Source organism: Zootoca vivipara, chromosome 2 (assembly GCF_963506605.1).
Source record: "Zootoca vivipara chromosome 2, rZooViv1.1, whole genome shotgun sequence".
NCBI lineage: Eukaryota > Metazoa > Chordata > Lepidosauria > Squamata > Lacertidae > Zootoca > Zootoca vivipara.
Genome location: NC_083277.1, coordinates 81963210 through 81986951, shown reverse-complemented (window position 1 = coordinate 81986951; position 23742 = coordinate 81963210). Strand labels below are relative to the sequence as shown.

Genomic DNA, 23742 nt, shown 5'->3' with positions numbered 1-23742 from the left:
AAACTTGACAGCTATGGGAGTGGTGGAAGCTACTAGACCAAGACACACACACCCCCACTCCAGAAAGCAGAGAGGAAGAGGATTTGTAACCTGGTTAGCCCAGCGACTTCCTTCCCTCCCACTTCATGGCTTTCAAAGTTAACCTTTGTAATATATCATTGCATTTTCCAATTCTGAAAAGGTTTAAGTAAATATAAAAAGGGAGAAAATTTTTCATTACAAGTCTTCAGACAACCCCGCTAGTGATGTTAATTGCTTAGTGATCTTTCAAATATCGTATAAATTTACTCGTCCTTTTGGCATACTTGATCATGCTGGTTTTCCTGTCAGCTTTGCCAATTCCTCAAAGTCCATCCTTTGCATCTGCCACTCTTATTTCGTTGGTACTTCTTGTTGTTTCCATTTTTGGGCTAAAAGGATTCTTGTCACTGTAGTTGCCTACGTAAACAGTCTGTTATCTTCTCTTGGCAACTTTTCACTCACTATCCCCAATAAAAAGGCTTATGGTTTGTTAACGAAAGTATTTTTTAAACATTTTCTTTAACTCATTATATATCATTTCCCAGAAAGCCTTTATTAGGGTTGCAACTCTTAGCTACTGGAACATGACATAAAGACATAATGAGCCCCTGTATCAGATCAATGGCTGACCAGATGTTTTTCTCACAGTGGCTGGTAAGATGCTTATTGGAAACCTGCAAGCAGGATATTAGCACAAAAGCACTTTCCTGCGATTTCCAGCAACAGATAATCATTAAATTGATTATTTTAAAAACAGTTGCAAAGGCCGTCAGTGTAAAAACATTTCCAAGGGACTCCTGAAAGTAAAAAAGCCTGATGCATGGGACCAGTGACACCAAATGCATGACTTTAGCTGAGGTAAGCTGGGCTTTGTTAACACAGGATACAACGAACGGTGCTCTTCCTGATGATCTCAGCGATCAAGCTGGGGGGGGGGGGGAAGAAAGGCTTATGGTACTTCAGTGCACACAGACACTGATTTCAATTCAGATGCAAGATAATAACAAACACAAAAGTTCCCAGTACTAGCCCAATTTGCAAAGATATATGAAATAGACTGGCGTGCACACACTTCTGCAGAATGCAAGAAGCCCAGTATATAAAAGGTGCTGCTGCTTTTAAAAGTTGTGCTGTGCTCACATCTTTAAATTTGACCTACCAGTCTGGAAATAGTATGCAAGGTAATGGCATAAGATGCATTCTTTGGTAAAGGAAGTTTATGTCCCTTGGGCACATAAACTTCCTTCTGTAATTAATGGATTGAACTCCATGTACCATCCACACATGCGATCTTGTCTGCTTTTTATGTTGCTTGTGTTTTAAGTTCTAATGGTGAATGCAAATGACATCGTCCCACCCCTTGGTTTTTGCACATGCATGCATACGTCTTCGTAGTTTCTGCAACCTGGTTGCAGTTGCACCCTCTCCCACCTTAGACTGGTGATGCCATTTATCCAGGTACCAGCAACTGCTTTGTGCAGATGATGCAAAGGGTGCATGTGTTGAATTGCTCCTTTCTGATCCTGGGCATAACGTTTCCACCTCTTTTGTGTGATTCAACTGCCGCCTTCGCAAAGTCCCCTTTGCTCCAATGTCCAAAAAATCAAGGCTATATTTGTTAGTTACTGGAAAACTGTACATATTATGCTGGCCCATCCCTCTTGTGAAGTCTGGGAGTGTTTATGCAACATCCCTAGAGAGAATATACTATAAACCATTTCTATTAGAAAAACAAAATGCTAAGCTTAGAGTACATTTGCTTTCATCAGGATAGATTTTAGCTATCCTGTTGAGATTGTCTATTAGTACAGCCAAAAGCTTTTTAAAGAAATTTTTTCCCCAGACATCAAGTAAACGAAAAGCAGCAATACCAGGATCTAAAAGAAGTATCAACCAAGCCTATCAAAAGAACTCAGGTTGTGGAGTCCAACATTTGAAGAGGCTTGGCTCACAATTTCTACCTAGTGCTCATTCACTTTTGCAGATAACACTATGCACCAAGATGTTGTGCAGTGCATATATAAAATCATAGAATTACGAGAGAAGGCAAACTATACTGTGACCTATTTAGTACGTATTACAACGTACTAAACGTACTAAAACGTACTTTAGGCAATGTGAGCCTTCTACTGGCACTTGTTTCATAGATAGAATAAACAGACAGAAACTGCTTTTTAAAGCTTGCAGTCTCATTTTGACATTGCAAAATTTTAGCAAGCTTCACTGGAGCACAACGGGCAAGGCAATTTTAACTAAATAAATTCACGTTTTAATAAAAGGAACAGAACTGCAAGAGGCAGAATTGTGCCTAAGAGACACACGAGATATTTGGAAATCTCATCCAGTTCTGCTGAGAAGCTGTCTGAGCTTTTAACCAGAAGAATGGTTTCACAAGAGTAGAATATCCCCCCTTCAACAGTACTGAGTTAATTTGTACATAAAGGTAGGTTACAACTGTGTATTTGCCAAGTGGAAAGTTCCCTTCAAACAGCAGAAATAGTGACTCCTGCTATTTTTTGTTTGGACATATGACACATTCTGAGTGAGAAGAACGTTGCTGTTTTGAATTAATAAACCTACTGGGCATCATAACTACAACCAGCAGGTTATGGCTGACAAAACATTTGCATTTACAAAGGAAACACAAGATGTAAACTGTACACTCTCTTTTTTCAGTTGAAACATTGCCATATTTATATGTCATATTTATATACACATACACAATACAATACAATACAGAAAACTGGCAGGTGTTCTACTTGGTGATCAAATATTAAAAACAGCACCCAACTCCTGTGGGCTTGCAAGTTCTTTCATAAAAGTTACTGCCCCAGAAACGAGGCCATAGGATCATCTGGCCGCTGGCGCTTCATTCGATAAGCTTCCATTTCCTCCTCTGTTGGTTCTCGACTTTCGTACATGCTGTTATATGGCCTCTTTCTCTCATCTAATTGCATTATTTCTTTCACGTGAAGGAGACGGGCTTCTTCAGCATTCAGTGCCTAAAGGAAAACAAAACACAATCCATAACTGTGTGACAATATTAGTTTACAGAAGCCAGCAAGATCCAATACAGGGAGTGAGGTTTAATTAAATGATAGGCAGGGATGGAGATGGAAAAGAGAAATTGTCTTCAGCATTATGGTGATCATGTGGCATAATGTAGGTTTAGCCCAGGCACCCCCAAACTTCGGCCCTCCAGATGTTTTGGTCTACAATTCCCATCATCCCTGACCACTGGTCCTGTTAGCTAGGGATCATGGGAGTTGTAGGCCAAAACATCTGTAGGGCCACAGTTTGGGGATGCCTGGTTTAGCCCATGGGATTTCACTTGCTGGCTACTGGTCTAAACACCATCATAAGTATTCACCCAAAAGTGTATGACTAAAAAGTCACCAAGTTGTATTCAAAACTTTACATCTGCTAACAAAAGGAATCCATTGGTTTGAAAATTACTAATAAACAAGAAAAATGCAGCTGGCAGATGATTCTTATTTCAAGCATACCTTCTTTAATTTTTCCTGTTTCTTTCTATCTTCTTCACTATCAGAACCTGTACTCTTCTTGTGCTTTTTCTTCTTTTTCTTCTTCTCCTCTTTTTGTTTTTCCTGATGCATCTGCAAAGGTTGGGAAAGAGCAATAGTATTGAGAGGCAGCCCCATGTATAATACCTTGTAGTAAACGAACCTAGGGAATGTTTAAGACTTTGAAGGATGAAATGTTACATGGGCTGTACTTTCTTATTTTGAATAACCACTAGGCTGATCTTGCAGTTAAAGAGAACTATTCTTCTATATCAGTTGTGGGGAACTTCTGGCCCACAAGCCAAATTAGGCCTGGCAGGGGTTCTAATTGGGCCCATGGGGCAGTTTTCCTTAAACCACATCCATCTGCTGCACACCAGACATATGTAACATCAGGTGTGGAGCAAGTAAGGACACAGCTGCAAAGCAACGATTGGGAGCCTTAAAGGGCGCTGCCAATTGTTTCTCGCTAAGCAGGACTTGCACTTGGCACCTTTAAAAATTGATGCCAAATACAAGCTCCACTGTGTCATTAAAGAACTCCCGATCCGAGCTCCCAAGCACAACTGATTCCTGCCAAAAGCAGAGGTTTTAATCAGCGTCACTTAGCTGATTGGCACTGACTACAACCCCTGCTGGTATTGGCTACAGCGACCTTTCTTTACAGCCTGACTTGAGTTCAAGTTCGTCTGCAAAGAAAAACAACTTCACCTAGTGATGGCAGGTGACCTGCAGTGGGCATGGAGATCTGGCCTGCTGGCTGGATCCAGTTCCCTATTCCTGCTCTACAAACTAAAAATATCTCTCTTCCCCTTGACACACCAATAGGGTTTTCTTTTCTTTTCTTTTCTTTTGTAAAGGGAAGCAGGTAGGAGAAAAAGGCAACCTACCTCCACTAGAGTTCTTTGTTTGGTCATGAACTCTTCCTCTGGCACTTCAATGGGCAATTCCTCATCAGCGTTCTGTAGAGAGAATAATTAGGAGAGAAAATAAAAATCAACAGGAGAAACAAGTATTAGCTTGTTTTTTTAAAAACTTATAAGTGGAAAATTTATTTCTTAGGCCAGTTCTTACAGCAATTTCTCTTCCAGCTTCTCCTGTGCAATACGAATACTTTACAAATGAGTAGCAGCATTTATATCCCCATTTGCCTTCTTTCCAATAGGAACCCCAAATGCACTGCAGGGGGGGAATAAAAAGAAAAGTAAAATCAGTTACTTTTACCACCATTGCTTGTGCTGATATAACTTATAGAATTATATAAATGTTGTTCAGGATACAACTAAGCTTTTGAGAAATATTACTTTCCCCGAAAGCATGAAATCTACTTAGAGGATTTATTAAACTTCTATTAAAGTCAAATATTCAGTCTACGAAAGATTTGTTGTACTCAGATCCTGCTTGTTGGCTTCCCAGAGGCATCTAGTTGGCCACTGTGAGGAAAGGCTGCTGGACTAAGGGTTGGAGCAACTGCCCTATGAGCAAAGGTTGCAACATCTGGGGCAATCAAAAGTTCAGCCCTTTTGATGTTTTAGTTTACTTGACTGAGTTTCTGAATATATGCATAATTCTGCTGCCAAAATGGGACATACAAGTGCTTCATTTTTGCTGAACTGCACCCTGAACAGATGTACAGTATCTGCAGATTTTGAAGACTGGTTTTTAAAGTTTCCAAGTCAAATATTTGCAAAGTGAAATGATGGGGCTGGATCTAGATGTCGCCCTATGTTAAAGGAAGGTTCTTTCTGCCACCAATAAGATTTTAATCCTGAGGAGACATCCCAATGGCAGGAGGAGGGAAGGCAGCTTTTATTGCTTCTCCTTGCAAAGGAATCATTGTACAGTAATAAGTAACTTTTAAAATCAACTGTTTTACAGTGACGAAGCGACCATGTAAGCACAGGAGAACTCAACTCGTACCTATGAACTGCATGCAGGCCAGAATGTGGCTGCTTGCAGCTGAAGGGGAGCACAGCTCAGAATAATTCTGAGCAGCAGAACCCTTATTCAAAAACATAAAGTGTAGCCTTATCTTTAGTAACGGTTTCCTGTTCTTGGCTACTTACTGTGTGATTGTTGATAGTTACATCTTCCTCATATTTAGAACGAGTAACAGCCTTCTCTTGGCCTTTAATAACTGTTCCATGTCTAGAATATTCCACATAATCTTCCGTCTGAGCAAGCAGCAACTCAGGCGGTGGGGCATCCAGATGTTCTTGTCCTCCATACTGTTAAGAAATAAAGTTTGGAAAAAATCTTTAGCAAAGGATTATCTACAGTTTAACTATACAGTATTTTACTAATCAATCCTCTCTGGATATTGCAGGAAACAGCTGTAAGCCACTATGCCAGGGGTCCCCAAACTATGGTCCGCGGGCCAGATGCGGCCCAATTGGCCTCCCAATCCAGCCCGCGACGACCCCCGCCGCCCGCTGCCTCCGTCCGCTCTTACGGCGCGCAGCGTGGCGGCGCACTTCCACATCGGAAAAAATAGCCGAAAATCGTTTGTGCGCATGCGTATGGGCCTCTCCCGACCCAGAAGAGGTCATTTCCGGTGCACTTCCGGGTCGGGGGGAGGCCCATACGCATGCGCACAAACGATTTTCGGCGATTTTCCCGACCTGGAAGCGCGCCACCGCGCCAGTAAGTGTGTGTGCGCATGCGCACGGGCGCGCACTCCCCTGCCCTCCGGCCCAAAGCCGGGTAAGTCTGGGGACCCCTGCACTACGCTATCCTTATATACAGGCAACCCGATTTGCATGGGGTTGTGTTTCTGGTCAGTGGAGCACACAGAAGCCCGTCCTGCCCCCGTCCTGTCATTTTCCAGGTCTAAAATGACCCGCATGTTGGCGGTTGTGCATCAATTGTATGTCGCTTGTCTACTGTGCTCTTTTAAAGAGTTCATGTGCATGTGTATTGAAAGCATTTTCAAATTTCTCTTCAGTAGAACAGAACACACCAACACAAGAAAAACTGCATAAATTTCTAGCGGTAATTTTTTAAAGCAAATGCACAGCAAGTTTAGACTATAAATCCATTTCCACCTCAAAAATCAGATTGGTTTGTGAACCTATTTACTCCTTGTGTTGGATTCTTTTAAGGGACTTAAATGAAGGGTTTTTTTTATTTATAAAACCTTACAAATAGCAGTTCAAAGTCTGATTACACGGCACACAGTTCTGTTCAAAATACGTAATTCAGTAAATCTTGCTTGCTGCATGCAAAAATCCCTGGTTGCCTACAGCTACTAGTCTGGTGCTTATATATGAGGCTGATTTACCTTCTCCAGGATGCTTTCTTTCTGCTCCTCCTTGAAGTCTTCTTTTTTCACTTTGAAGGACTTGTACAAGAGTTCAAGTTTTGTAGGATCTGCCTGAAGATGAACTTCAGAGCCTTTTTCATAAGCTTCCCAGGCAAACACTTTAAAGGAATTAAGGAGAGAGAATGTTTGCAATAAATATTTGGGCATAAGCTGGTTTTGCTCTCAATAGGAATCAAGTAATTTTTGGGGAAGTGGGGGTAAAGGGAGACAAGGCAAAGGTAAGGTTCTCTATGTTTTTACTCTTCCCTTCTACTCCCATGAATAATTCTCAGCTTCACAGAGCCAGTTCTAGGAACAGCTGCCATGAATCTCTCTAGGTTTGGCTCTACTGATCCAGCTTCAAGAAGAGCTCACAGCATCACTGTTCATCTGCTCAAGCTGGCCTGGAACCTACTTGCTTTGAGCAGAGGATTCATGGTTTCCAAGGGGCAGAGGAAAGAGAACTGCCTTGGAGAATTATCTAAGGATACGAAGGGGACACTGGGCTTGGAGGAAACCTGGATCACTGCAAACCCCCCCCCCCCACATTTTATACCCCATGCTGAAGGGAAGTGAGTGAACAAACAGCTACTTCCTTTCAGCCTAATTCCTGGCCTCAGAAGCCTAAGAGAACTCACAACTGCATGATTTTCTCTGCAGCCAGTGTTCCTTTGTTAGTATGGAGGCACAAACAAACCTCTTAGCACAGTTTTCTTTTTTTGAGGGCAAGGGGAGGTATGCAAGGGGGAACATTGAAAAAACCCAATATTTCTCTATTATTTTTTGGGTGTGTGTGTGTGTTCCTCTGAATAAGGACCTTTCCCCTCTATTTGAGCACCCAAATGCCCAAAGTTGAAACTCCCCTGAAGATTAAACTGAGAATAGTTCCTTCTGTTGCCAAAAGCATTTTCATTAAGTAGTAGTAGATGGTACAACTGAAGAAAACATCTGTCTGGCAGATTCAGTACTTACGCTGAGTTTGTGCCATAGAAATGGTAGCCCCTGTGTAACGAACGAAGTTGTCACCTGCGTAACTGACCCTGGAAGGGAAGACCTTGTATGTAACCAGGATGCACAGGAAGTATGAGTGGTTTTACATTACAATATGAGTTCTTTCTTCTTTGTTAGGACACTTTCATTGAAAGAAGCCATTCCCATGTTTGCAAAGATGTGCTTCAATAAGCAACACAAGACCCAGCACCCCCCCTAAAAGCAACTTAAGTGAGGAACTCTGCCATAGACCTGTAAAATCCAGCCTGCTTCTTGTGTCTCTGAGGAGACTCAACTGCATGCACCAACTTTTCAGGCAATATGCTTGTAGTCAGAGCAATCATCCATTATCAAAATGCAATATGAGAAACAACTTTCAGATTAAAACCACACTCAAGAAAGAAATTTACTGCTACCCTCCTGCAACAGAGCTTTCTTACACAGCATCTGGGGCCCACATTTGTCAGTGACTTACAAGCCAGCCTCTATTTATGCTCACCACCAACCCTCTCCCATTCCCATGAAAGTCCTCCCAAGTGTGCTGTGGGTCTTAGAGGCAGGGGTATCTCACCAGCCTTGCTGTGGATAAAAAAGACCACACGAGATTTCAGCTCTTTTACTTTTCCCAAACTGCAACTCAAAAGAGAAAACCATGTCTCTCACTGAACCCTCTGGCTATATACAGAAGGCTTGAAAGGAAAGCATGATCTCATCTCAAGCTTGGCTACGGTAACAAACAATATGAGAGACTCAGATAATTTTTATTTACTCCTTACTCCAGCACAAAGTAAAGCTTGGAAGAAAGAGATAAAAGCTTTGGGGTATCAGTCCCCCCCATACGCTCAATGGCACTTGCCATGTTTCACAAGCATATAGTAAGGTTGGTAGTACAATAGCTTTGTAAACAAGCATTTTGGTTTCCCTGCGAATGTCCTGGTCCTCAAACACTCTGCACTTCAATCGGGAGAAAGCGGCACTCGCAGAGCTCAGGCAGGATATGTGAATGTCTGTGCAGCATTTAGCTATTCTACTAAATAAAGGGGGACTAAACATTCTTCAACAGAATAATTAATTTCAACCAAATGATATGGGGTGATGGAGATGTCAGATCAAATTTCTTTCCATGGGTGAAATCCAACAGTGTTTCTTCACCAGTGGAATGGATATTGTTGGTAGAACAGATTCCCCCACCCTTGCATGCCCTAAAACCTGGTTTGGGAGACCTCTGGCGGATAGGGAAAAGTGAGGTCCACTCACATGGTTTTGGATGCCACCCCAAAAAACCACAGTATCAAATTAGTACTAATGAAAGCTTTTCTCACAACTTCCACTGTCATGTACAGGTTCACTGGTACCCAAATATTAATGTTTGAAATCCAAGCAAGTTAATTTCAAACTTACTCATCTGGATTCTTTCCGGCATTGGCATATGGATTTTCTCTCATTGCTCTGGTTTTGGGATCATAGTATGCAGAATTGGGATCAAGATTCCGCAAATACTGAAAAGACACGAGAATACAGACTTGAAGCTTCAGTGCAGGTAACAGAGTCAACCATCACTTGAAGATCTTTTAATGCCAACATGTCTATGCAGCTAATCAAATCCTCATTTTATTTTAAGTTAAATGGATTTTTTAATGTCACTAAGCAATTAATTTTCAGTTAAGGATGAGAAATTTAAAAGAGACTATTGGTTGCATATATTACTTAATAAAGCTTGATGAAGGCAAGAAGAATGTTGTGTACTTTTTTAATCCACCAGTAAAACACAGACAGCAGCTATGCAATGACAAGGCTTAATGTGAATCTGCTTACTTTAGCGATATCCTCCCGAATACGCAGGTTTCGGACTGTAATACGCCTTTTGGAGTCAAAATTCTGTCCAGGCATATCAATGTCATCTGCATATTTGTCTTCATCTTCATCTTCACTGTTATGATCTCTTTCCTTAAAACATAGTAAGATGTATTATTCAATAGAGTAGTAGGTATAGAACTCATTTGCACAATTAATCTAAAATGTGAAGGCCTTTAAACTACTTAAAAATTCCACACAATTTTATTAGTGCTCTGTAAATTAAAAAATAATTTTATAAGAGTTATATATGTTTTAATTTATTAGGATCTAAGTGAGGTTAGATTTGCTGAAGGCTATGTCATCCTTGCAGGACAGGTCACTTAGATCCAGAAATAGATGCAAAACATCCCTCTAGCTGGTCCAAGTAATTCAAGCAGCACAGAGAGCTGAAAGAGCAGCTGATTAATTTTGTTGTCTCTCTGCAAAAAGGCTTTAAAAAACCCTCCCTTATTTTCATAAAGTGATGCTGATTATCAGAGGCCCCTGGTTGGGGTGGGAAAAGAGGTGACCTACCCCCCCCCAATTTTTCCCTTTCCCTTGTAACAGTCATAGTTTCTTGTCCATAATATATGATGGCGGGTGATTTACAGGCGGGTGGTTCCAAGCACCTATCAAAATGGCCCACAGAGGTAGGCTCAGTTCTAGATTGGTCCTTTAGCAGGACCCCGTTGCCCACCTCATAATATACCAAGCCCTTTTCTGTGAAAAAACAATTCTCTCTCTCCTGTAACTTGTGAGGTTTCTTGAATTTTTTTTTTTACCGTATGTGAATTTGGTTCATCTTCTCCCCATCTATGTCGCGGGGAGTTCTGCAGCAAGGAAAGGTAGCATTAGCACAGTATACAAGCTCCATTTTAAATTTCAAAACAGTTTTTAAAAAGTGCAAGACTGAAATTAACTTTATTGAGGAAGCTGAAAGAAAATAGCCTGAAATGGCTCTGGTTTCCTCCCCGTTCAAAAGAAGCTTTAATATTAAAAGTAGGGTTTATACTGCCACCTAGTGAAGAAATTCAGCATCTTCTGCAAAATGAAGGGCACGCCCAAATGAGTAAACACTCCTATTGGTTTGTTCATAGCAAAGGCTGTAGCTTAAATCTACCTTAAGCCCGATCTAATACTTATTTGTGCCCTCAGCAGCATTCTATACCTTTAACTTTAATAGCAGAGGTGACATGTGAGAAAGGGGGACACACATCCCTGGTAAAACATCAGGGTAGTAAGGTTTCCAGTTCACTTACCACTTGCTCTGTCAGCCTTCCTGAAGCCAGCTCCTCCTGGAGCTTCTGCACTTTTAGTGAGCGTTTAGCCTGTTAAAATGAAAGCAGGATTACTTCTCACATTGGACTGAAAGTTTCCACAACCACTTCATTCATCATGCAAACAACCATTTTGTTTAATTAAAATCTGTCTAGTTTGGTACTAAAATTCAGTATGAACAATCCACTTACTAATCCTTAGCAAGCAGAAGTTCTTCTCACCAGAGGGCATATTTCACTAGACAAGTGAGATTTATCCACTGCTGTGTGAGTGGTGTTCTGCATACCAAACAGAACTTCCTCTTCCCCTCCTCCCCTTGTGTACCCCCAAAATCTGTTCAAGAGAGCCCCCCAACAATTTGGAGAGATTTTGAAGATCCACGGTGGTCTGCAGGAAGAAGAGGAAGTGGACATTATCTTGCACAAGCTGAAGTATGCTGCATGAGCGAAACAGCAGCACTGGACAAAATGCATTGTTCGAAAGTCACTCTTGGTTCAATGGTCTGGCTGAGTAAAACACAGCTTTTCATGCACCTTACCTTAAACATTTCTACTGGTGCTGTTTCTAAGTTAGTGTGTAAATTAATTCTACTCCAGATAAAAAAGTGACCTATTTTAACATTGATATATGCCACGACTTCCCAAGAGACTGTCAGAATCTTTTTAAAGGAAAAAAAACACACCACCCTACTTACTAAATCAACCTTGGCGTATTCTTCTACAATCTTCATATGCTCCTCTGGATTATAGCCATTCCAACGGTCTCTTTTTCCATCATAGTCAAACATCAGCTGTGGTTGCATGTGCTCATCTGCTGCAATGTTGGTTCCTGTGAATTTGGCTCCAACCTTTCTAGGTCTCTGCAGGGAAGGAAATAGATCACAACCTTTGCATTGTTCCTGCTCTTCAGAAAAGGAAGTGGCCACATTATTATTCATTGTTTTTTGTAACAGAGAGCTTGGGGAAATTAATTTTTCAGGATGTTAGCAAGATTCACAGTTAATTTTATCCAATTTCATGTAATAATAATAATAATAATAATAATGCTTACCTCTAAGCAATCTTTCTTCTTGTGTGTAAGGGCACCACAGTTCTCACATGCTCCTTTGCGGTACTTGGTTGCATGAGAATTCTGAACAAAAAACAAAAACAAATGAAAACTTCCTATAACAGCACACCTACTTCCCTTTGCTCAGCCTCGATCAGAATATAGTTGGCCCCATTTGACTGCAAAAGAAACAGATCTACAATACAATTAATTATCTAATGATAATTGCAGAGAACTTGATCCTTAGCTTGAAGTGTACCCCTGCAAGTCAACTAGTGTAAAACTATCCCACAACATCTGATACTCAGAAAGATGACAAACTATCACTGAACTCAATCTTTTGAATGCCAGTATTAAGAAATAAAGGACAGCAAACTGATTTAGGATTTATTCACATTCTAGAGTGCTAGCATTCCCATCATGGTGACCTACCTCTTTGACTCCTCGCTTATACCATTCCCCTAGAAATGTAAATTCTTGTTGCTTCTCTGGCTGAGGTCTCTGATGCTTTAGTGTAGGCCTTTTTGAAGGATCTATATACCATGGGACTGAGGAAATGTACTGAGGAATATGAGGGTTGATGTCTCTGTAATAAACAGAAAAAACACACATTGAAGTGGGAGTAAGCCCCATTGAACATACTGGGAATAACTTCTGAATAAATATGGTTGTGTTATGATAGCATTGTTGAACAAGTAAATGTTACAGATATCCACAAAATAATGTAGCGAATGCTTTGTGACCGGGTAAGATGGACCTTAAGTCAGTAAGGGTTCCCATGTTAAGATAGAGATCAAGGAGACTTCTAAGTGGAAACAGTTAGGATCATTTCATTATTATTATTTTATTATGTTCTGACATTTACGGTATATGCTGCCTTATCTCTATCATGGAACCTGACACCCAGCTGAACTCGATTGAGTCTTGCCTCCAAGTACATAGACTCATTCCACAGAAGGGACGACAACAGAATCCCCAATTCAATGCTTTTAAAAATACTTTAAAAAATAGATTGTTAATTTCAAGTAACAAAACATTCCCATACAAGGAAAACAGAGCTTAGCATCTATGCAGAAAAGAGAGAAAATAGCGGCAGATCGTAGTAGGTTTTAGATGTTCTGATAAAGGCAATCAAAGTGTCTCTCCATAAGGGTCCATGAGTCAATCAAGGGTCAAAACCATGTTCGATTGTCTTAACAATACTGTGAAAGGACACCATGTTATATAGGAAATGTGAGTCTTTTCCCCTCCCAGATTGATATTCTGAGCACTGAGCTTTGGCCCTTCCTTTTTGCTTAATTTTTTTTCAAAAAACCTCACATTTCAAGATTTCAATCCCTTCCAATTGCCTGCCCCACTCTGGAAAGGTTAGGAAAAGACTAGGCAGGCTGAAGCCCCACTCTGGAAAGGTTAGGAAAAGACTAGGCAGGCTGAAGCCCCACTCTGGAAAGGTTAGGAAAAGACTAGGCAGGCTGAAGGCAGGAATAAACCATACATTTCAGTTCATTCATTTCATTACCCATTGGCTATAGAAATTCCAAAACTATCAAGCAAGATGAAAGAAATTCCTTTAAGGTACATACCTCCTAACTTCAAAAAAATAAAACAACAGAAAGTCATAAAACAAGTGCAAGTTTGAAGGAAATACAAGGGAACTGCTAGCAGATATGAAGGGATACACTAGACTTACTTTCCCTCTTCATCTACTTCTGCTGGCGCATTGCCCAGTTTTCTCTGTTCTTCCAATTCCTTTTTCTTCCTCCAGTCCTCCCTGGTCATCTTCTTAGGCTCTTCTAAGCCATTTGACCCTCCAGGAGGGTTAGTAGCTATCGTTTCCATACTACCAGATTCCATGATCTTTTACCTACAAAGAAGAATGCAGGTTTATCAGCCACAGAAATAGATCAAACACTGTTTCAATACATGTCCTTATGAACAATCTCAAAATGTTAACCATAATCAGTATTTTGCATGTATTAATTCTCCCATTGCACCTTCACTGGTGTTCTTGTAGTGTTTGGAGCCAGGCCACAGCCATCAGAAAAAGTAGCTATCATATGAAATATAACACCATTCTCTCTCTGAGAGATGATAACAGAAAGAGAAGCAGCTGGGATTAGTGGGAAAATGCACAAGCTCTTCATGAATCCAAGAAATGATTAAAAAATCCTAACATGCAGAGATAGTGTCATATCATAACCGCACTCTGCTTAACACCAATCCTAAATCAAGACAGATTATATAATACCTCTTCAAACCCCACCAATGTGACTGTTAAATAAGCTGCCTCCTATAAATTACCACCTCCTATAAATTAGGTGAACATGAAACCAAAAGCTAGCTAGCTGATGCTTTGGGAGTTATAAGCCTCCCAGCTATTTTCTCCACTCCTTCTGTGGCTGCATAGATCCCTAGAAGACTCCTCTAGCAGGATGTAGCCACCAATGTTTATATCTTTATGAACCATTCTCAACGAGTCAGCATTATTAGTCACAGCAGTACATATGTTTATGTGGGTTCCCCTCCCTCTCATTAGTAACAGTTTAATGAGAACACCTCAACTACGACCTGCTTAGCCATCATAGCAAAAGAACATCTATCTGATCTAAGCAACTGGAAGCCAACAAATAATTTCAAGAACAGTTAATGTACTGATCAATCGGCATGACAACTGGAATTGTGCGTTTAACAGAGAGGTGCTGTAAGTGGGGGAGGAGGGTGGTAGGCTAGAGCAGGAGCTCACTATACGGTCGGCCCCAGCTTTGACACCCCCTCCCCCAACCACAAGGATTTCAAGGAGCCGAAAAGGAGCACAAAAAGTCATTTTTACGATCCTCTTGTGTTTCCCGCGACAAATACGTAGCTGAAACAAGTAAACCAAATAAACCTCCAGAGGTGGTCCCGAGGAGAGGCCTAGCGAGCCTTTGTTTACTCCTCTGTGTGAAAACACAGAATGTAACGAAACCCAAAGGAAAGAGGAGGAACAGCAGCCACCACGGAGGCTCCCGGGATTTTAAACGCCAGGGAGACACAATATAAACAAACACAACTTTCAGGAAATTGGAACCGGCCTCTGCTGTCCTATGGGGGAAGTAAAGTCTCCTACGCCGGGTAACACTCGCAGGACAGCCACAAAATGCAGCCTTACCGAAGCTGCCAGCCCCGACCGCCGCCGTTTCTACGCCACAGGCTTCGCAGCAAAAAGCAGGCCTCACTTCCGCTTTGCTTCCGCTTCCCACAATGCAGCGCGCCGCTCCATCCGCTTTTCTCTTAAAGGTGCACCGATTCCAAAGGACTCTCGGTGTCCCCCGCCCGGGCCTACCAAGGCAGCCCGATCCCCACGTGCATTTACTCGGGGTTAAGTCCCACTAAGACTCCAGGGCGCTTTGTTTTCGGTGCGCGTCTTAATTAGAGCCCCCAGTCCACGAGGGGTTTTGGTCCGGCAACCTCCTGTGGAGTAGCTAAAGGCTGCAGTCTAGTAAGGGCAGCAGGAGGAAACCCCACTGGAGCAAAGCAGTCGTCCTGGATAGGACTGCTGCAGTGACTGTAGACTCCCACATGAGCATCCCTGCACTAGGTGGGACTCTTATGCCTTAATCAATGTGGCTAGCATCAATCTTTATACGGCTACTTGGGAGTAAATCCCGCTGAGTACAATGAGACTCCGGAATAAGATTAGGACTAGCTCTTTCAAAGTAAGGTAGTCGTGTTGCTCTGACGTAGTCGAAACAAAATAAAAAATTTCCTCCCAGTACCACCTTAGAGACAAAATAAGTTTGTCATTGCTATGAGCTTTCGTGTGCATGCACACTTCTTCAGATATTTCAGGTATCTGAAGAAGTACATGCACATGAAAGCTCATACCAATGACAAACTTAGTTGGTCTCTAAGGTGCTACTGGAAGGATTTTTTTATTTTCTTTACCCTCTTTGTTTTTGTTGCAGCAGATCGACATGGCTGCCTCCTATACTCCAACAACAACAACAACAGTATTGTAACAACAGTAACAATAGTATTGTAACAACAATAACAATAGTATTGTAACAACAACAACAATTTATTATTTATACCCCGAAAGTGCTGCACTCCAGGACCTCCTGTCTTACTCCGCAGAGTGCAGCGAGCAAGGGTGACTTTAGGGCTTTGCAGTCTGATCCTACGCATACGTAGCTGGGAATGAACTCCCACTGTGCACTGCTCCCGTAAGAAATACACCTTCATGCACCTTCAAAAAAGCTTCATCTGCCGTCCCTTTGCCTCCTCTTGGTTTCTTTAACGACCCGGAAACGCGTGAAACCCCGCCTTCTCTCCTCCGCCATTGGTTTACCGAGGTAGCAATCAACAGCGGCTCACGCGGGGAATAACGACCAATGGGGAAGGAGAATCATGATTTAAAAGTGACCCGTGCGGAAAGCAGAGCTCGTTGGGTTGCAGTTGGTGTGCCGCTTTTGGTGTGCGTGTTGTCAATTATTTGGCAATGGGTGGATGCGAGGTTTAAAAGCTTGTTTGTCCTAAAATTTTGTTTCCTTTTTTTGGTCATTGCTTCCTAATGTCTCGTCCTTATCGATTGTAATTCAAATGTGCTGGTGTTAGGTTTATTAACAAGTTGTGCCGCTTTTCTAAAATTCTGTATCTTTTTTGCTTGGACTAAAATAATTTTTTTCTTATTGCTGTCAGGTTCTTTGTTTCGTTTGGTCCATTCTATAGACAGGTAAGTAATGCTAAAAGAGAAGCTGGCTTTTTGGGTTTGCTTTTTTTTAAAAAAAGAGTTAGAAATACTAGTTAAAGCAATCCGGTCTAGGGCAATCTAAGACTCCTCCTGTCCTGACTGTACTTAAGATGGGCAGTCAGTAGGTGTCCTGGAGTTCTGTGTGCCTTATTGCTGAGTACTCCTGCGCATGGTCAGGCAAGTTAGTGAGACTGCATTAAAGTGATGGAGAGCAATGTGGATGGGAATACACTTTGTAGGGTTCCCCTCCCTTTTTGCTGTTACTTTTTGGGTTACACTGCTCTAATGCTAATGTCTGGCTTTTAACACTGGTACTCAAGGGTATGTGGTAACATGGAAAGTATTGCTTTGGTATATGTGTCAAAACCTGTAATTTTAGGGTGCAATTCTTTTAAGCCTTTATCTGAGAATAAGACCAACTGAACTACTTCTGAGTAGGCAGCAATAGTTCACTGTTGTTCTTAACTTCAGAATGTCCTCTGTAAATATACACTTTTTAAAAGTGCTTTTTTAATTAAAAAAAGACTTTGTCACCACCACCACGTATTTTTCTAAACTGCTTTAGTGAGTAGTTTTTGTTTGCATTTTGAGTTCTGTCTAGTGTTTAACAGTTATCTGCACATACCAGTGCATTGTACCTAGTCAAGACAAACACTTAAAAGAAATGCATTAAACCAGTCACCGCCTTTGCTCCAGAAAGTTCTGGAGGAGTTTCCCAAAGTGATTTAGGTACTACTAGTGATACATACTTGGACTCCTATAATGATGACAAAAGGCCAAGCATGCAAGAAAACACAAAATAATAATGTATATATCTATTCTAGCAATCCTTGGATGTCAAAGTGATGGCAACACAAATTTATATAGAAAAAGAGAATGGTGAAATTGGCACGCTTGCTTCTTCTAAGAGTCGGATGCAATTGGTATCTGCACCATGTAAGTTTGTATTCATGTGAATTTAAACTGGTATAAATGAATGGAAATACCTATTTTAAACCAAAGTTCCATTAAAGATGCTGATGAACTTGAATTAATAATTCAGAATGCTTAATATCAACTTTTTATAGCTTTCTCCTCCTGTTTTGGAGGCAGCAATGATAACAAGTCAGCTCAGCTTAGAGGTACTGGATGATGAAGTCTTTGTGGAAGGACAGGAGGCCAGGAGGAAGAAAAAATGAGAACTAGCTGGCTTCTCCTTTATTCTGCCTCATGGAGTATTCTTAGCTGCACTGGCTTGATTTGCTTGTCTTGCCTGTCACATTAACCCATGTTTAAACCATGGATTAATGTGAACAAGCAGCATGCTTAGAATTTCCTGGGGCATTCCTGCTGCACTTTGGATGAAACCAACCAGGGCCTGGTTTGTCATGTCACCTGAACCTGCACTTGTTTATCTCCAAATGAACCAAGAGTTATAAGCTAAGAACAAATCTTGGATTACTGCTCTTGGCTTGTTTGGAAAGAGACAAACAACAAACTTGGGTTCATATGACATGATAAACGTATGTTCTGGCTTGTTTTGTCTGTGGTGGCCTTGAATGAAGAAGTTTTGGTACTTTGGGTCTCAAGCATGTTGGCTGACTTGATTTTCTTCCACAGCAAAGAGTTTTGCTGAAAGGTCTTGCCCCAAGACTCCACTTGTTGGAAGGACAGCTAATGTAAATCCAGCAGCAGCCCAGTCTATCAGGAAGGTTCTAGGAAATTTGAATAGGCCTTTAACAACAACAAAGAGTAACTTCCCAAAAGGAAACAAGTCTTCTATGAAAAAGGTCAGTAGAGATAATACTCCTTAGGACTGCATTAGATTCTCAAAACAGAATGACTCCTAGGCTGGAGAACTGTCCCAGATATAAGCAAAACAATCAGAGCTGCAGCTTAGGCAAGCTGAATAGAAAAGATCATAGATGTGTGCCAATCTGTCAACATTTCAGTAAGTGATAATGATCAGCTCACCTTAAACTAGCCTCTGAAGTTTTCATCTTGTGTAAAACTTTTCTTCCAGAAAAGTAGTACATTGGTGGGTATGAAATAGGGGGATGACTGGCACATAGCAGGAAAAAGAGAGTTGTGTGTACATAGAGACCAGCTTTCTCTTTAGCTCATGAAGGACGAATGCATTCACAAGGATGATCAAAGCTAAGAACACTGGAAAATCTGTTGGTCACAACAAGAACAACAAAAACCAGGGTGGCACCTGAAAGGGGATTTCTAAATGAAGATAAGGGAAGGCTCTGGGAAAGGGAAGAAATGGGGAGGGAGCCTGTTTTCTAATTCGTCCTTGATTAAGGAGTTGGGAACAAGAAGTCATGGTATTGTAATAAACATGATTTTGGGGATTCCCAAGCTGTGGTCCATGTTCCACCAGTGGGAAGCAAAGATTCAGCATATTAACTGGAGAAATCTCTAGTCTGGCTGTTGTAAGACTTTGTTGTAACCACTTTTTCTGGTTATCCTCATTTAAGGCTACTGAAACCGCAAACAGAGTTGAAAGCAGCAGCATGGTTACTGAAGACTATCCAGAAAAGGAGAACCTATTTTGCTACGATCCTTTAGGTAATGCCTGCCAAGGATTATTTGGGTTTCCTTGGCATAGTGGGGGTGATTTATTGGTTGATAATCATTGCAGAGATATGAAGCAGGAGGTGGTTCTGCTTGGAGTGTCACAGGTTGCTGTATGTCTTGTTAACTGAACTTCTATACCGTAAGCTGCAACGCATGCTGGGGTTATGTTCTGGGGATCGCACCTAAAGGCAAAATTGTGTAAAGTCAAAATGTATTGGGTTCAGTGGCAGGTGGGATTGCCAAAGACTCCCCCCACCCCAGATGCCTATCCTATTATTATTATTATTAGCCAAGCATGTTAAACTGAATGCTCACACATTAAATACATGTAAGTTGCAGGATTACTGTTCTAGAAGTTGCCAGGCATAACCGATAAATAAGCTGAGGAAATGTGAATAAAAAATCAGTCTTATGTATTTTATTTATGCTCTTGGTGTGCTACTCAGTACCATAGCTGCCAAGTTATCCCTTTTTTACTGGGATTTTCCCTTATGCTGAATAGGCTTCCTCGCGAGAAAAGGGAAAACTTGGCAGCTATGCTCAGTACCGGTGTAAACCCTGCTAGCTGAGTGAATTATGTCACTGCCCCATTCCTCTAACAGGTAATGGAGAGTGATGCTCAGGGGCAGTGCTAACCACTGTTGTTCTTTCTGAACAGACTTTGAGAGTTTTGAAGTTCCCGAGGAGCACAGGCTGAGCCACATGCCCCTGACTGGAGTTCCTCTGATGGTATTTGAAAATGCCTCTGACAGATTTGCAAGCACAATCTCTGTACCTGCAAAAGAGCCTTCCATTTCCTGGGGCTATGGTAAGTAAAAAGAAAAGAAAAGTGATTTGCATCCAGCAAAGTGAGTAGCCGTAATGCTACATTGTAAGGGGCAATACTTGGTTGGAACAGAGCAACAACTGCCTAACATTTGGGTGACTAGGGTAAACTGGGCACTTGACAAAAATGGAGATTAGAAATGTAACCATGAACATTAGAAATGGAAATATTAAAATTCAAATGTATCTGACTTGATGTTAACTGGCTTTTTAAATCTTTCAGATACCCTGCAGTCCACTCAAGACTTCCTGGCTACTTTGGATGAAATAATAATTGATCTTCCCCCTCCCTTATAATATGTAAACATCTCTTTTTAAGTTGAATTCTGAATAAGTTGTGTTAATTTTCATAATAAAGGACTTGGATTAAAATCGCAAGATGACTTTTTAACAAAACTAAGTAAAACTTGCCAGAAACCAGAAGGTTGGGCAAAGCTAGTCAATGCAGTTAAGATTAGGACTCCAGATTGCTCTCCTTGACAAAAGGAGAAAATGACAAATAGGGTTGTGAAGGAGGCTCGTAAACATGGTTGGTCTTGCAGCTTCAGTCATCTGGTGGCTTGTTGCTATGTCTGCTTCATGCCTTTTGCTCACCTGAATGTGGATCTGTGAATCTGAGTTTGGTAGTCCAGTTAAGTGAAATGGACAACTCTGAAGTTCAGACATGGTGCTGTACCCAGACTGGAAGGAGGCTGGCAATGAGTCAGGACTTGCAATTCTGATCAGTAGTGTGGCCTAGACTTCGTTCTAAAGGAGCGTTGATGTTGGCTACTGTAGAATGACCGAATCATGTACACGCCACTTCTGTGATTTGACAGGTGCTCAGGTGCTATGTCAAGCAAAAGCAATTTTGGATCTGCCTACCTTGATTTTACAAAAGCCTTCCAACACCAAACTTATCTCCATTCAGGCAGGGGCATAGACCAGCATAACCAGCATCTCCTGGGAAATGTCTGTTTAAATAATTAACCACTTGTCATCTGGAGATTTCAGCCAGGAAAGTTTTCAAGCATAGCAATTTGACCTTCCTTCAACAACCCATTGAAATGATGAAGAAGATTTCTCTTTTTTAAAATAAGGATTGACAGTCGAAAAACCTTTGTAGCATATTAAGTGAAAGCTAGTTTCAGGAAAGTACTTGGCACTTGAATCAACTCCGGTTAACATTGGGCTGAAAATTTTAGGGCTGTCTTTCTGAACCTTTGTTCCTCAAATGTTGGCCTATAATTCCCACCATCTCACCACTGGTCCTGCTAGCTAGAGATGAGAGGAGGTTGTAGTCTAACATCATCTTGGGATCCAAGGTTGAGAAAGGCTGTATTAGCGTATCAAGTTACTGTTGGGATCTCTAACAAGTAGGACCCTGGCAGAGAGACATGCCCGACTGGCATGTTCTCTCCCTCCTGGTTGACCGGGAGCTTCAAAAGCTTTCTTCAGCCTGAAAATCACAGCGACTGATGCCAACTGACATCAGCACACTTATGGATCCGCAGAGTTCGCGCAATTGTGTAACAGACGTCAGCAACCCTGCATTTGGCTGATCTACGTTTATTTACATATAAACACACACGGAGCACCGCAGCATGACCCTCTCTAGCATCAGACAACAAAGAGAAAGAACAAAGGACAATAGTCCCACTTCAGGAAACGCAGTAACACAAACATCCTGTCTTCGTCACGCCCCACTCTGGAATGATAACATACACCACCATGTGATAAGACAACAATCCCATGAATGCAAACTCGGGGAATGAACTTCCAACAGTTACAATCCTGGGTCTACTTGTAAGTAAGCTCTATTTTAATCCATAGGTCTTCCTAGTAAGCATGGGTAGGTTTCTGCACCAGGCTTATTTCTCGTCTGCTTTGTTGTCCTTCCCCTCTCCCACCTTAGGTTGGGGTGGAGGAAGATTCTGCCTAAATATGTAAAGCTTTTTAAAGTATTGGCTCATTTATTTGCATGGAAGTGCTATCATAGGAGTATTAGAGATGGCCTTTTGGATATTGCTAGACCAAAGCTAGAATTTCTGATTGTAGGCTGTGCTGGCTGAGCTGACGACAAACTGAGCCCAATGTCTGGAGGGCCCCAGGTTTCCTACTGCTGGTTTAGCATTCCTTAGGTATCTCACTTTGTGAATATGTGGCTGTCCAAGATGTCAAATGAAGTATACACAGAAGGCAGAATTGGAGCAAGCATTCCCAGCATTCACAATTCAGGTCACTGTTATTATTTTTTACAGCAAGCTGCAATCTGTTTTACAAATGGTTTCAGTAGCTTCTCTGACAGCTACACAGTACCATCGTGTGGCTATCTTGATGTACCACATATTTCAAAGGACTTTGTGTTTTTAATGCTAATGGGATGAAGTTAATCTTAGCTGAGTTGGGTTGTACAGGGGGTATTCTCCTTGTCTGTACTGAAAACTTGAGGTCACTGGTTTCATTTAGAGAGATAACACCAGGGAGTAAAACAAGCACCCCAGTTCTGCCTGTTTCTGATGGTGATCAAAAGTATGTACAGTATTGTGAAAATGGGATAAGTTAATGTCATTGTTTATTTGTATGCCCCCTTTCTGTAGTTAAACCATGCTGTCTGTGCAGATGTAGATATAACAAAATTTAAGTGGTCATAAACAATAAATGAAAACATCTCAATAAATATACCAAAAAATTGAACTATCCTCAAATAATTCAAAAAATGATCATAGCAAAGTCTAACAATAAAGATACAGAAACAATACTAATAACAAAAATTAATCACCTCCAAAATTCAGTCTTGACCCCAACAGAAAGTAAACGCCCACATCAGTAGTCTCTAGGCAGCTGGTCCTGCAGGTAAGATACCCTGTTTCTCCAAAAATAAGACGTAGCCATAAAATAAGCCGTAGCAGGATTTTTAAGCATTCAAGGAATATAAGCCATACCCTGAAAATAAGACATAGTAATAGGCGCAGCAGCAATGCTGGAGAAGGAGGAAAAAATAAGACATCCCCTGAAAATAAGCCAGAGTGTTTTTTTGAGGAAAAATAAATATAAGATGGTGTCTTATTTTCGTAGAAACACAGGTAGTCTCTGTTCATTGCAATAGTAGCAACTTTTGTAGTGGGAGTCAGTCAGGGGCCTGGGCCTGCAAAGCAGGGAGCAGGTCTAGGAATCACAGCAAAGGATAGTTTCAAATACATTTATCTACCCTGCTTGTAACAGTGAATGCAGATTATCAACCTTGACTAGTAGTACAAACATGACTTAGATTCCCCTGTTCTGTTAAAGTGTTATCTACCTGAACAGCCCATACAGATATATACTAAAGCAGCTGTTCATGAATATGTTTGTACTGAGCATTCTTAATTTGTGACTCCTGTGGGAGAATATAAATGATGGAGTCAATGAGAATGGAAATCCACTTCTAGCTGCAGTAGTTCTGTCTCCTGCCTGAAAGGAGAGGCTATACTTTTTAACATTGTTTTATGTAACATGGTTTATAGCCATAGGTTGTAGCTAGTGTGGGTTTAGTTTCTTTGGGACAGGAGTAATAATGGCATGTATGTGGTACAGAACGGGACGGCTAGTTTCCAGAACTCCAGGAAATATAAGGAAATATAAGTGGGTAAGAAATCAAATAAATGAAC

At 41.2% G+C, this 23742-nt stretch overlaps 2 protein-coding genes across 5 annotated transcripts; one reads left to right on the top strand and one right to left on the bottom strand.

Moving 5' to 3' along the window:
- Positions 1-305: 305 nt before the first annotated feature.
- Positions 306-16241, bottom strand: SLU7 (SLU7 homolog, splicing factor). 3 transcript variants are annotated; one of them, XM_035104939.2, is made up of 16 exons: positions 16223-16241; positions 13688-13861; positions 12430-12583; positions 12001-12081; positions 11645-11809; positions 10932-11000; positions 10455-10502; positions 9652-9783; positions 9238-9335; positions 7819-7886; positions 6826-6965; positions 5612-5773; positions 4620-4724; positions 4436-4507; positions 3528-3638; positions 306-3023 (listed from the first exon to the last, which is right to left on the bottom strand). In XM_035104939.2, exons 2-16 carry the CDS (start codon positions 13849-13851, stop codon positions 2844-2846), a joined length of 1749 nt encoding a protein of 582 aa, XP_034960830.1. In that variant the 5' UTR covers positions 13852-13861; positions 16223-16241; the 3' UTR covers positions 306-2843. The 3 variants fall into 3 exon arrangements, with proteins under 3 accessions (XP_034960830.1, XP_034960829.1, XP_034960828.1); XM_035104938.2 differs by lacking the exon at positions 16223-16241 and adding an exon at positions 16068-16205; XM_035104937.2 differs by lacking the exon at positions 16223-16241 and adding an exon at positions 15146-15245 and having other exon boundaries at positions 307-3023.
- Positions 16242-16432: 191 nt separating this feature from the next.
- Positions 16433-20484, top strand: PTTG1 (PTTG1 regulator of sister chromatid separation, securin). Of its 2 annotated transcripts, none has more exons than XM_035107987.2 (7): positions 16433-16450; positions 16675-16708; positions 17551-17662; positions 18326-18495; positions 19189-19279; positions 19947-20096; positions 20337-20484. In XM_035107987.2, the coding sequence occupies exons 3-7, from the start codon at positions 17572-17574 to the stop codon at positions 20408-20410; spliced, it is 576 nt and encodes a 191-aa protein (XP_034963878.1). In that variant the 5' UTR covers positions 16433-16450; positions 16675-16708; positions 17551-17571; the 3' UTR covers positions 20411-20484. The 2 variants fall into 2 exon arrangements, with proteins under 2 accessions (XP_034963878.1, XP_034963879.1); XM_035107988.2 differs by having other exon boundaries at positions 16437-16489.
- Positions 20485-23742: the final 3258 nt, after the last annotated feature.

Coding starts and splice junctions, on each gene's coding strand:
- SLU7 (XM_035104939.2), bottom strand. CDS start 13,851: ATGGAATCTGGTAGTATGGAAACGATAGCTACTAACCCTCCTGGAGGG. Junction 11,001..11,644: donor AATACGCCAAGGTTGATTTA/GTAAGTAGGGTG, acceptor TCATTTTAACAG/GCTAAACGCTCACTAAAAGT. Junction 7,887..9,237: donor GCCGGAAAGAATCCAGATGA/GTAAGTTTGAAA, acceptor CTTCCCTTCCAG/GGTCAGTTACGCAGGTGACA.
- PTTG1 (XM_035107987.2), top strand. CDS start 17,572: ATGGCAACACAAATTTATATAGAAAAAGAGAATGGTGAAATTGGCACG. Junction 18,496..19,188: donor ACAAGTCTTCTATGAAAAAG/GTCAGTAGAGAT, acceptor TCCTCATTTAAG/GCTACTGAAACCGCAAACAG. Junction 20,097..20,336: donor TTCCATTTCCTGGGGCTATG/GTAAGTAAAAAG, acceptor TAAATCTTTCAG/ATACCCTGCAGTCCACTCAA.